The following is a 13,671-nucleotide window of genomic DNA, read 5'->3' as shown; positions in this document are numbered from 1 at the left end:
TCCACAGATGCTGCCTGACCCGCTGAGTTACTCCAGCACTCTGTGAAACGTCACCTATCCATGTTCTCCACAGATGCTGCCTGACCCGCTGAGTTACTCCAGCACTCTGTGAAATGTCACCTCTCCATGTTCTCCACAGATGCTGCCTGACCCGCTGAGTTACTCCAGCACTCTGTGAAACGTCACCTATCCATGTTCTCCACAGATGCTGCCTGACCCGCTGAGTTACTCCAGCACTCTGTGAAATGTCACCTATCCATGTTCTCCACAGATGCTGCCTGACCCGCTGAGTTACTCCAGCACTCTGTGAAACGTCACCTATCCATGTTCTCCACAAATGCTGCCTGACCCGCTGAGTTACACCAGCACTCTGTGAAACGTCACCTATCCATGTTCTCCACAGATGCTGCCTGACCCGCTGAGTTACTAAGCTTTTTGTGTCTTTCCACTGGATGAGAGACTGGTCAGTGGACAAACAGCGGCAGCAGCTCCAGTGAGGAGTGGGGATTCCGTGAGAAAGGCACAGTCTGCAGTGGAAACCTAGAATGTGTAGGAAGGAACTGCAGATGCTGGTTTAAATCGAAGATAGACACAAAATGCTGGAGTAACTCAGCGGGACAGGCAGCATCTCTGGAGAGAAGGATTGGGTGGCGATTCGGGTCGACACCCTTGTGCAGACACTAGATCTCATCCAGTGGTATAGTCTGAGGAAGGGTCTCGACCTGAAATGTCACCCATTCCTTCTCTCCAGCGATGCTGCCTGTCCCGCTGAGTTATGCCAGCTCTCTGTGAAGCGGTATGTCAATCCAGAAGATGCCACGCCCCTCCCCTGGGCCTGCCCCTCCACATGCCCCGCCCCCTTTGTATGTGCGTGTGACGTAACGCCGCATCAGGCCCCGCCCTCCTCCTGAACTCGCCCCCCAGTCATGCCCCGCACCCGTGCGTGCGTGGGACGTGACGTGACGCGCCATCAGGCCCAGTCCCCACCCATGGCCCCGCGCCCACGGCCAAAGATCTTATAGCGGAGCCGGGGCCCCGCCACTCAGCCCCTGGCCACACCCCCACAGCTATCACTCATCCTGGCCACGCCCCACAGCTATCACATCCAAGGCCACGCCCCCACAGCTATCACAGCCAGTGCCACGCCCCCACAGCTATCACTCAGCCCGGGCCACGCCCCCACAGCCATCACTCAGCCCTGGCCACGCCCCACAGCTATCACAGCCAGGGCCACGCCCCCACAGCTATCACTCCGTCCTGGCCACGCCCCCACAGTTATCACTCAGCCATGGCCACGCCCCCATATATATCACTCCGCCCTGGCCACGCCCCCACAGCTGTCACTCAGCCCGGGCCCCGCCCCCACACATATCACTCCGCCCTGGCCACGCCCCCACATCTGTCACTCAGCCCGGGCCCCGCCCCCACGGGTATCACCGCCCTGGCCACGCCCCCACGTGACGGAGAGCCGTTGCCACCATGGTGACGGTGATGGCGATGTGATGGCAGCGCCGGTACAGGTGACAGTGACGGTGTGATGGCGGCGCGGCCGCTCCTCGCCCTCCTGTGCGCTGCTCTGTGGGCCCTCAGCCCCGGCCCCCACCGCCTGGCCGCCGCTCCCGCCCCGCTGCACCCGTTCACCCCGGCCCGCGGCCTCAACATCAGCTGCCGGGCCTGTAGAGCGGCCTTCACCGCGCTGGACTTCGCGCTGCAGGTCAGTGGGGGGGTGGGGAGAGAGAGCACCCTGGGGTGGGGAGAGAGAGCACCCTGGGGTGGAGACAGAGCATCCTGGGGTGGGGAGAGAGAGCACCCTGGGGTGGGGACAGAGCACCCTGGGGTGGGGAGAGAGAGCACCCTGGGGTGGGGACAGAGCACCCTGGGGTGGGGAGAGAGAGCACCCTGGGGTGGGGAGAGAGAGCACCCTGGGGTGGAGACAGAGCACCCTGGGGTGGGGACAGAGCACCCTGGGGTGGGGAGAGAGAGCACCCTGGGGTGGACAGAGCACCCTGGGGTGGGGACAGCACCCCAGGGGTGGGGAGAGAGAGCACCCTGGGGTGGAGAGAGAGAACCCTGGGGTGGAGAGAGAGAACCCTGGGGTGGGGACAGAGCACCCTGGGGTGGGGAGAGAGAGCACCCTGGGGTGGGGAGAGAGCACCCTGGGGTGGAGAGACCCTGGGGCGGGGACAGAGCACCCTGGGGCGGGGAGAGAGAGCACCCTGGGGTGGGGAGAGAGAGCACCCTGGGGTGGGGAGAGAGCACACTGGGGTGGGGAGAGAGAGCACCCTGGGGTGGGCAGAGAGAGCCACTTCAGTGAGGGAGGGGTGATTGAGAGACTCTGGGTGGGGACGATAGCCCCGGGGGTGGGGTGACAACCGGTGGGGTTGGGGGGAGACGCGCCCTGAGGTGGTGGCCAGGACAGACTCTGGGTGGGGGAGAGACTGACCCGGGGTGGGGTGACAGTGAGCCAGACCCTGGGGGGGGGGGGGGGGGGGGAGGGAGACATCCCTGAGGATAGGGGGTGACAGTGTGTAGGGTGGGGGACAGAATGGGGAGCTGAGAGACCCAGGGGGGGGGGGGGGAGAGGAAGTGTGGTAACAGCCTGTGGAGTGCGGAGGGAACAGTCCCTGGGGTGTGGGTCGGGAGAGAGGGGGTGACAACTGCCCTGGTGGTGGAAGGGAGAGTGGGGTGAGGGAGGGGGACTGTGGATTTGTGCCTCACCCACCCTGTCAGCCCATGAGATCCTGACCCCCAAACTGGAAAGAAGCGTTCTAATATCTCCTCTGGGAGACATTTAAAATCCCAAACACAAGACTGGAGGAAGTCGGTGGGTCGGGTACAAACGCTCTCTGACCCTCTGAGATCCTCCAGCAGTTTGTTCCTCTATCAGGATTCCGCCCTCAGCATTCTCTTGTCTGGAGAAGCCAGGGTTTATCTGTCATGTGCACCCGATATGAAGTGGAACATTCTTGCTCTCTGCAGCTTTGCAAGGACTTGAGATGCAACGTCAACAAAGAAATACAGAGCATTATCACTGAGTAAACTAATGACGATAATGCAAAGCCCAAAGTCTGAGCAAAAATTGAAATGTAGAGCCCACAGTGGTAGGGTGAGGTTAGTGTTAGTGTTGTGCAAGAGCCTGATGGTTGGAAACATAGGAAATAGGTGCAGGAGTAGGCCATTCGGCCCTTCCAGCCAGCACCACCTGAATGATTTAGCTCCTAGGACTAACGGAATCAAGGGATATGGGGAGAAAGCAGGAACGGGGTACTGATTGGGGATGATCAGCCATGATCATATTGAATGGCGGTGCTGGCTCGAAGGGCCGAATGCCTACTCCTGCATTTATTTTTCTATGTTCGAGATACTGAACCAGGCCGTGATGCAAGCAGTCAATGTTCTCCACGTTCACCTTGGAATCTGCTTAGTCAAATCTGCTTAACCTTATCTGCTGCCTCGAGGATATAAAGTGTTGGATGACCCAGAACTTCCTCCAACTAAACGAGAGTAAGTCTGAGGTCATCCTTCTCGGCCCCTCGGACTCAATCAAAATGATAGCAGGCAACCTTGGAAGCCTTACCCCACTACTCAAACCTCACGTCAAAAACCTTGGCATGACTCAGCACTGAAATTTGACAAACAAGTCAATGCCGTGGTAAAAGCTAGCTTCTTTCAGCTTTGGACGATAGCTAAAATAAAACAATTCCTCCACTTTGATGACCTCGAAAAGATCATCCACACATTCATCTCCTCCCGCCTAGATTACTGCAACTCCCTTTACACTGACATCAGCCAATCATCCCAGTCCCGCCTGCAACTGGTCCAAAACGCCGCAGCGAGACTCCTGACGGGCACCCGAAAAAGGGACCACATCACCCCGATCCTGGCCTCTCTCCACTGGCTCCCTGTGCGGTTCCGAATAAATTTCAAGATCCTCCTTTATGTCTTATATACAAAAAGGTTGCAGGTTGGCAGTGCCCTCAGTGGAGGTTTGGTGCCTGGTTGCGGAGGAAAGTAGGAGAGGGATGTGTGTACCACATCCTCTGGGTGTGTTAGTCAAGTCAAGTCAAGTTTATTTCGTCACATACACATACGAGATGTGCAGTGAAATGAAAAGTGGCAATGCTCGCGGACTTTGTGCAAAAAGACAAACAAACAAACAACCAAACAAACTATAAACACAATCACAAATTCTTTTACATATTAAATATTGTGGGCAGAAGGAAAAACGTTCAGTAAAGTTAGTCCCTGGTGAGATAGGAGTTTACAGTCCGAATGGCCTCTGGGAAGAAACTCCTTCTCATCCTCTCCGTTCTCACAGCATGGCAACGGAGGCGTTTGCCTGACTGTAGCAGCTGGAACAGTCCATTGCACGGGTGGAAGGGGTCTCCCATGATTTTATTGGCTCTTGAGTTGCACCTCCTGATGTATAGTTCCTGCAGGGGGGCGAGTGAAGTTCCCATAGTGCGTTCGGCCGAACGCACTACTCTCTGCAGAGCCTTCTTGTCCTGGGCAGAGCAGTTCCCAAACCAGATGGTAATCAGCTGTGTCACACGGCTGTGCTGTAAAAGCCTCAGTGGTGTCCAGCTAATGTCCCAGACGGAGGGAGAGCTGCTGCTCTGACCGCTCACCAACGGTGTGGCCGCTGCAGTCGGGGCAAGGTGACCACTCACCAGCTCCGGCCGCGCCTCTCCGCAACACCCTGTGCCCCTCCATCAGTCTCAAGCACCCTCACTCTGCTCACTTCACATCGGCCCACAATCTCCGTGACGAGCATGATGCCAACACCAACCCTTATCTGCCTAACGTGATGTGTGTGGTTTAACAAGAGCTCTCTGCAACTTTGGTCTCTGCTCTTTGATAAGTCATCACTGCAAATGCACAGTGTAGGAAGGAAGTGCAGATGCTGGCTTACACCGAAGATAGACACAAAACGCTGGAGTAACTCAGCGAGACAGGCAGTATATCTGGAGAGAAGGAATGGATGACGTTTTGGTTCACAACCCTTCTTCAGTCACCCTTTTCTCTGAGTTCCGCTGAGCTTGTGTCACACCACAGTAGTACTTGTTGCCTTGGGCTGTTGACCACAGACACACTGCAGTAGTGACGTAGAGAGATAAAGAACAATGATTGAAAGATATGTAAAAACAGAACGATGATAAAGGAAACAGGCTATTGTTAGCCGTTTGTTGGGTGAAAATGAGAAGTTAGTGCGACTTGGGTGGGGGAGGGATAGAGAGAGAGGGAATGCCGGAGCTACCTGGAGTTGGAGAAACCAATATTCATACCATTGGGCTGTAAGCTGCCCAAGCAAAATATGAGATGCTGTTCCTCCAATTTGCAGTTAGCTTCACTTTGACAATGGAGGAGACCGAGGACAGAAAGGTCTGTGTGAGTCGATACAAAAAGCTGGAGTAACTCAGCGGGACAGGCAGATCTCTGGAGAGCCCTGCCCCAGTAACACCAGCCCTGCCCCCGTTACACCACCCCTGCCCCAGTAACACCACCCCTGCCCCTGTAACATCACCCCTGCCCCTGTTACACCATCTCTGCCCCTGCTATACCCGCCCTGCCCCTGTAACACCACCTCTGCCCCTGTAACACCACCTCTGCCCCTTCACCCGCCCTGCCCCAGTAACACCACCCCTGCCACAGTAACACCACCTCTGCCCCTGTAACACCACCCCTGCCTCAGTATTGATGTGGATAGAGAACTGGCTGGCAAACAGGAAGCAAAGAGTAGGAGTAAACGGGTCCTTTTCACAATGGCAGGCAGTGACTAGTGGGGTACCGCAAGGCTCAGTGCTGGGACCCCAGCTATTTACAATATATATTAATGATCTGGATGAGGGAATTGAATCTCCAAGTTTGCGGATGACACTAAGCTGGGGGGCAGTGTTAGCTGTGAGGAGGATGCTAGGAGACTGCAAGGTGACTTGGATAGGCTGGGTGAGTGGGCAAATGTTTGGCAGATGCAGTATAGTGTGGATAAATGTGAGGTTATCCATTTTGGTGGCAAAAACAGGAAAGCAGAATATTATCTAAATGGTGGCCGACTAGGAAAAGGGGAGATGCAGCGAGACCTGGGTGTCATGGTACACCAGTCATTGAAAGTAGGCATGCAGGTGCAGCAGGCAGTGAAGAAAGCGAATGGTATGTTAGCTTTCATAGCAAAAGGATTTGAGTATAGGAGCAGGGAGGTTCTACTGCAGTTGTACAGGGTCTTGGTGAGACCACACCTGGAGTATTGCGTACAGTTTTGGTCTCCAAATCTGAGGAAGGACATTATTGCCTTAGAGGGAGTGCTGAGAGGGTTCACCAGACTGATTCCTGGGATGTCAGGACTGTCTTATGAAGAAAGACTGGATAGACTTGGTTTATACTCTCTAGAATTTAGGAGATTGAGAGGGGATCTTATAGAAACTTATAAAATTCTTAAGGGGTTGGAGAGGCTAGATGCAGGAAGATTGCTCCCGATGTTGGGGAAGTCCAGGACAAGGGGTCACAGCTTAAAGATAAGGGAAATCCTTTAAAACCGAGATGAGAAGAACTTTTTTCACACAGAGAGTGGTGAATCTCTGGAACTCTCTGCCACAGAGGGTAGTCAAGGCCAGTTCATTGGCTATATTTAAGAGGGAGTTAGATGTGGCCCTTGTGGCTAAGGGGATCAGAGGGTATGGAGAGAAGGCAGGTACAGGATACTGAGTTGGATGATCAGCCATGATCATATTGAATGGCGGTGCAGGCTCGAAGGGCCGAATGGCCTACTCCTGCACCTAATTTCTATGTTTCTATGTTTCTATGTAACACCACCCCTGCCCCAGTAACACCACCCCTGCCCCAGTAACACCACCCCTGCCCCTGTAACACCATCCCTGCCCCTGTAACACCACCCCTGCCCCAGTAACACCACCCCTGCCCCAGTAACACCACCCCTGCCCCAGTAACACCACCCCTGCCCCAGTAACACCACCCCTGCCCCAGTAACACCAGCCCTGCCCCAGTAACACCACCCCTGCCCCAGTAACACCATCCCTGCCCCAGTAACACCATCCCTGCCCCAGTAACACTGCCCCTGCGCTGGGCACTCTGCCCGAGCTCGCAACAATCCAACTCGTCGCCACAAACAGTGAAAGTCAGAATGCCAACTCTGCACTTCACATCACCACAGGAATTGAAATTGCTAAGGAGGCAGATTATGAAATAAATCTTAAAATAGGCCAGGCTGTTGCCAGGGGTGGGCGAGTGGGCATGTCTGTGTGTGTGTGACCTGACTCCAGAGACCACACCACACCCCAGACAAAGAGAGAGAGAGAGAGAGAGAGAGCTGGTGAGGGTGGGGTGACTGTGTGACCAGACTCCACACAGAGAACTCTTGTGAGCACTGGGAAGTCCAAACCATGGGAGACTCAAGACAAAAGAAACTGCAGATGCTAGAATCCTGAGCAAAGCACAAAGTGCTTGAGGAACTCAGCGAGTTAGACAGCATCTGTGGGGGGATGGGCAGTTGACGTTTCGGGTCGAGACCCTTCTTCAGACTGATGCAGGGCCCTGAGCTGAAATGCAGTTCGTCTCTTCCCTCCACAGATACTGCTTGACCTGTTGAGTTTAGAGATACAGCACGGAAACAGGCCCTTCAGCCCACTGAGTCCACGCTGACCATCGATCGCCCGTTGACACTAGTTCCATGTTATCCCATATTGTTTAACTAAGTTTGGTTTGGTTTTGAACCTCTCTCTGCTCTTTGACACGTCATCACCACAAATGTACTGTGTGGGAAGGAACTGCAGATGCTGGCTTACACCGAAGATACACACAAAACGCTGGAGTAACTCAGCGAGACGGGCAGCATCTCTGGAGAGGAGGAATGGGGGACGTTTTGCTTCACGACCCTTCTTCAGTCACCCGTTTCTCCAGAGATGCTGCCTGTGTCGCTGAGTTACTCCAGCACTTTGTGTCAAGTTACAATTGTACCACAGACACGCTGTGGTAGTGACGTAGAGGAACGCTGGAGTAACCCAGCTGGACAGGCAGCATCTCTGGAGAGCCCTGCCCCTGTAACCCCACCTCTGCCCCTTCACCTGCCCTGACATGGCCTGACTTTGACACAGACCCACTGCAGTAGTGATGCAGTGGGCATCAGGCGGGGGGGTGGGGGGGGCTGTGTGTGTAGCCCGTGCTGTCTGAACTCGACCTGTGTAACGTGTTACGGAACTAAGTACAGCTGATGTTCTCCCTGTGGCTTTCACACCCGGCCACAGGCCTGTGTGTGTTTGTTGTCTCAGTTCCCGTAGCACTCGCTAACAGAGTGGGTCTTGGTTTGTTCCCAGCAGCAACTAGTGTGTGGTCAGTCAGACTGTTTAGTGTTGTTAGACCCAGATAGAACAATGACATTCTCACTTGCAGCAGCACAACACAATGTGTGAACATAGTGCACTGTCAACCATATAATAAAAGAGAGAACACTTCAGTGTGTGTGTGTTTATACACATACTCACATATACACATTTATACAGATCATATGTACACACACACGCGCGCGCACACACACGCACGCACACTTACACACATGCACGCACACCGAAAGGTCTGAATGACAAATAAAGGATTCAATTCAATTCAATTCAACACACACACGTACACACACGCGCACACACACGCGCACACACACACACGTACACACACTCGCGCACACACCCCCACACACACACACACACACCCCCACGCACACGCGCGCACACACGCACACACACACACACACACACACCCACACACCCACACACACACGCACGCACACACACACACACACACACACACACACACACCGCCACACACACGCACGCACACGCGCACACACACACACACACACACACACACACACACACACACATATAACCGCCCGCGCCCCCCAATAATAGTGCAATAATAGTCCACGTAGTTCAGAGCTTCTTTGAGGTTGTGTTTAACAGCCTGATGGCTGTAGGGAAGAAGCTGTTCCTGAACCTGGACGTTACAATTTTCAGGCTCCTGTATCTTCTTCCCGATGGCAATGGTGAAAGGAGTGTGTGGCCAGCATGGTGTGGGTCTCTGATGTTGCTGGCTGCCTTTTTAAGGCAGCGACTCCTGTAAATCTCTGCGATGGTGGTCAGAGCCGGTGATGGACCGGGCAGTGAAGCTCTCCCCTCCCCAGCCAATGGTGCTGTAAATCCCAGGCCCTGCTCCACTGTGTTTCCCCAGTAACACCACCCCTGCCCCAGTAACACCATCTCTGACCGTTACACCACCCCTGCCCCTGTAACACCACCCTTGCCCCAGTAACACCACCCCTGCCCCAGTAACACCACCCCTGCCCCAGTAACACCACCCCTGCCCCAGTTACACCACCTCTGCCCCAGTAACACTGCCCCTGCACTGGGCACTCTGCCCGAGCTCACAACAATCCAACTCGTCGCCACAAACAGTGAGTCAGAATGCCAACTCTGCACTTCACACCACCACAGGAATTGATATTGCTAAGGGGGCAGATTATGAAATAAATCTTAAAATAGGCCAAGCTGTTGCCAGGGGTAGGCGAGTGGGCATGTCTGTGTGTGTGTGACCTGACTCCAGAGACCACACCACACCCGAGACAGAGAGAGAGAGAGAGAGAGAGAGAGAGAGAGAGCTGGTGAGGGTGGGGTGACTGTGTGACCAGACTCCACACAGAGAGCTCTTGTCAGTACTGGTGAGTCCAAACCATGGCCGACTGGAGACAAAAGAAACTGCAGATGCTAGAATCCTGAGCAAAGCACAAAGTGCTGGAGGAACTCAGCGGGTTAGGCAGCAGCTGTGGGGGGATGGGCAGTTGACATTTCGGGTCGAGACCCTTCTTCAGACTGATGCAGGGTCCTGAGCTGAAATGCAGTTCGTCTCTTCCCTCCACAGATACTGCTTGACCTGTTGAGTTTAGAGATACAGCACGGAAACAGGCCCTTCAGCCCACTGAGTCCATGCTGACCATCGATCGCCCGTTGACACTCGTTCCATGTTATCCCACATTCTCATCCACTCCCTACACACTAGGGGCGATTTACAAAAAGCTGGAGTAACTCAGTGGGACAGGCAGCATCTCTGGGTGGCGTCTCATGTCGAGACCCTTCTTCAGACTAGCCCTCGGGAGACATAAGGTCACATGACGTGCTGCCGGCTCCATGCCACGATATCTGTTAGTAGCTTTAGCCGTGTTACTGGGCACCACGTGTGGCTTGTATAATGATCCGCTATATCCAGTAACGTGAGAGTGGCTGCTACCTAGTGACCGAGTCATATCAACATAGAAAATAGGTGCAGGAGTAAGCCCTTCAGCACCGTCATCCAGTGAATCGGCCTCCACTGCCTTCTGTGGCCGAGAATTCCACAAATTCACAACTTTCTGGGTGAAGAAGTTTTTCCTCATCTCAGTTCTAAATGGCCGACCCCTTATTCTTAAACTGTGATGCATTTTGTGTCTATCTTTGGTTTGAACTGGCATCTGCAGTTCCTTCCAAAACTAACTGAATGATTCCCCCCCCCCCCCCCATGCTCGTGTCTGTGATGCCCCATGTTGTTGCTCCCACTAATGCAAGGGTTCCCAGCCTGGGGTAAATATCACCCACCCAGGGGGAAAATGAGTTGATTGTGGATGTGTACATATTTGTTCTCATTGACTGAGTGTGTTTGGTTCTGGTATATAAATTGGTTCTTGGTTCTGTTCATAAATAAGTGAGCTAAAATAAGTGCGTGTGGAGCAACAACCAGGTTCAGGAATAGCCACTTCCCCTCAGCCATCAGGCTATTAAACCTGGCTCGGACAAAACTCTGATTATTAGCAACCACTTTCTGTTATTTGCACTACCAGTTTATTTATTCATGTGTGTATATATTTATATTATGGTATATGGACACACTGATCTGTTTTGTAGTAAATGCCTACTATGTTCTGTGTGCTGAAGCAAAGCAAGAATTGCATTGTCCTATCAGAGACACATGACAATAAACTCACTTGAACTTGAATTCTCGGTGGAGGCAGGTTCTCTGGATGAGCCAGACAGGGCTCTTAAAAATAGCGGAGTTAGGGGGTATGGGGGGAAGGCAGGAACGGGGTACTGATTGTGGATGATCAGCCTTGATCATATTGAATGGCGGTGCTGGCTCGAAGGGCCAAATGGCCGATCCTGGCCTCTCTCCACTGGCTCCCTGTGCGGTTCCGAATAAATTTCAAGATCCTCCTTTATGTCTTATATACAAAAAGGTTGCAGGTTGGCAGTGCCCTCAGTGGAGGTTTGGTGCCTGGTTGCGGAGGAAAGTAGGAGAGGGATGTGTGTACCACATCCTCTGGGTGTGTTAGTCAAGTCAAGTCAAGTTTATTTCGTCACATACACATACGAGATGTGCAGTGAAATGAAAAGTGGCAATGCTCGCGGACTTTGTGCAAAAAGACAAACAAACAAACAACCAAACAAACTATAAACACAATCACAAATTCTTTTACATATTAAATATTGTGGGCAGAAGGAAAAACGTTCAGTAAAATTAGTCCCTGGTGAGATAGGAGTTTACAGTCCGAATGGCCTCTGGGAAGAAACTCCTTCTCAACCTCTCCGTTCTCACAGCATGGCAACGGAGGCGTTTGCCTGACTGTAGCAGCTGGAACAGTCCATTGCACGGGTGGAAGGGGTCTCCCATGATTTTATTGGCTCTTGAGTTGCACCTCCTGATGTATAGTTCCTGCAGGGGGGCGAGTGAAGTTCCCATAGTGCGTTCGGCCGAACGCACTACTCTCTGCAGAGCCTTCTTGTCCTGGGCAGAGCAGTTCCCAAACCAGATGGTAATCAGCTGTGTCACACGGCTGTGCTGTAAAAGCCTCAGTGGTGTCCAGCTAATGTCCCAGACGGAGGGAGAGCTGCTGCTCTGACCGCTCACCAACGGTGTGGCCGCTGCAGTCGGGGCAAGGTGACCACTCACCAGCTCCGGCCGCGCCTCTCCGCAACACCCTGTGCCCCCCCATCAGTCTCAAGCACCCTCACTCTGCTCACTTCACATCGGCCCACAATCTCCGTGACGAGCATGATGCCAACACCAACCCTTATCTGCCTAACGTGATGTGTGGTTTAACAAGAGCTCTCTGCAACTTTGGTCTCTGCTCTTTGATAAGTCATCACCGCAAATGTACAGTGTAGGAAGGAAGTGCAGATGCTGGCTTTCACCGAAGATAGACACAAAACGCTGGAGTAACTCAGCGAGACAGGCAGTATATCTGGAGAGAAGGAATGGATGACGTTTTGGTTCACGACCCTTCTTCAGTCACCCTTTTCTCTGAGTTCCGCTGAGCTTGTGTCAAACCACAGTGGTACTTGTTGCCTTGGGCTGTTGACCACAGACACACTGCAGTAGTGATGTAGAGAGATAAAGAACAATGATTGAAAGATATGTAAAAACAGAACGATGATAAAGGAAACAGGCTATTGTTAGCCGTTTGTTGGGTGAAAATGAGAAGTTAGTGCGACTTGGGTGGGGGAGGGATAGAGAGAGAGGGAATGTCGGAGCTACCTGGAGTTGGAGAAACCAATATTCATACCATTGGGCTGTAAGCTGCCCAAGCAAAATATGAGATGCTGTTCCTCCAATTTGCAGTTAGCTTCACTTTGACAATGGAGGAGACCGAGGACAGAAAGGTCTGTGTGAGTCGATACAAAAAGCTGGAGTAACTCAGCGGGACAGGCAGCATCTCTGGAGAGCCCTGCCCCAGTAACACCACCCCTGCCCCCGTTACACCACCCTTGCCCCCGTTACACCACCCCTGCCCCAGTAACACCACCCTGCCCCTGTAACACCACATCTGCCCCTGTAACACCACCTCTGCCCCTTCACCCGCCCTGCCCGTTACACCACCTCTGCCCCAGTAACACCACCTCTGCCCATGTAACATCACCCCTGCCTCAGTATTGATGTGAATAGAGAACTGGCTGGCAAACAGGAAGCAAAGAGTAGTAGTAAACGGGTCCTTTTCACAATGGCAGGCAGTGACTAGTGGGGTACCGCAAGGCTCAGTGCTGGGACCCCAGCTATTTACAATATATATTAATGATCTGGATGAGGGAATTGAAGGCAATATCTCCAAGTTTGCGGATGACACTAAGCTGGGGGCAGTGTTAGCTGTGAGGAGGATGCTAGGAGACTGCAAGGTGACTTGGATAGGCTGGGTGAGTGGGCAAATGTTTGGCAGATGCAGTATAATGTGGATAAATGTGAGGTTATCCATTTTGGTGGCAAAAACAGGAAAGCAGAATATTATCTAAATGGTGGCCGACTAGGAAAAGGGGAGATGCAGCGAGACCTGGGTGTCATGGTACACCAGTCATTGAAAGTAGGCATGCAGGTGCAGCAGGCAGTGAAGAAAGCGAATGGTATGTTAGCTTTCATAGCAAAGGATTTGAGTATAGGAGCAGGGAGGTTCTACTGCAGTTGTACAGGGTCTCGGTGAGACCACACCTGGAGTATTGCGTACAGTTTTGGTCTCTAAATCTGAGGAAGGACATTATTGCCATAGAGGGAGTGCAGAGAAGGTTCACCAGACTGATTCCTGGGATGTCAGGACTGTCTTATGAAGAAAGACTGGATAGACTTGGTTTATACTCTCTAGAATTTAGGAGAATG

General features: G+C 53.0%; 1 protein-coding gene across 2 annotated transcripts in view; it reads left to right on the top strand.

The window, feature by feature from the left end:
* The first annotated feature begins 1,455 nt into the window (after positions 1-1,455).
* smpd1 (sphingomyelin phosphodiesterase 1) overlaps positions 1,456-13,671 on the top strand; it is a 38,621-nt gene continuing 26,405 nt past the window's right edge. The window contains exon 1 of one of the 2 annotated variants that reach the window (XM_033022191.1): positions 1,456-1,714. In XM_033022191.1, the coding sequence (XP_032878082.1) occupies positions 1,538-1,714 (177 nt within the window). In that variant the 5' untranslated portion in view covers positions 1,456-1,537. The remainder of the gene's footprint in view (positions 1,715-13,671) is intronic. The other variant, XM_033022192.1, reaches the window with a different exon arrangement.

The sequence above is a fragment of the Amblyraja radiata genome, chromosome 6 (assembly GCF_010909765.2).
Source record: "Amblyraja radiata isolate CabotCenter1 chromosome 6, sAmbRad1.1.pri, whole genome shotgun sequence".
Classification (NCBI taxonomy): domain Eukaryota; kingdom Metazoa; phylum Chordata; class Chondrichthyes; order Rajiformes; family Rajidae; genus Amblyraja; species Amblyraja radiata.
This window is presented reverse-complemented; position numbering and strand designations above follow the sequence as displayed.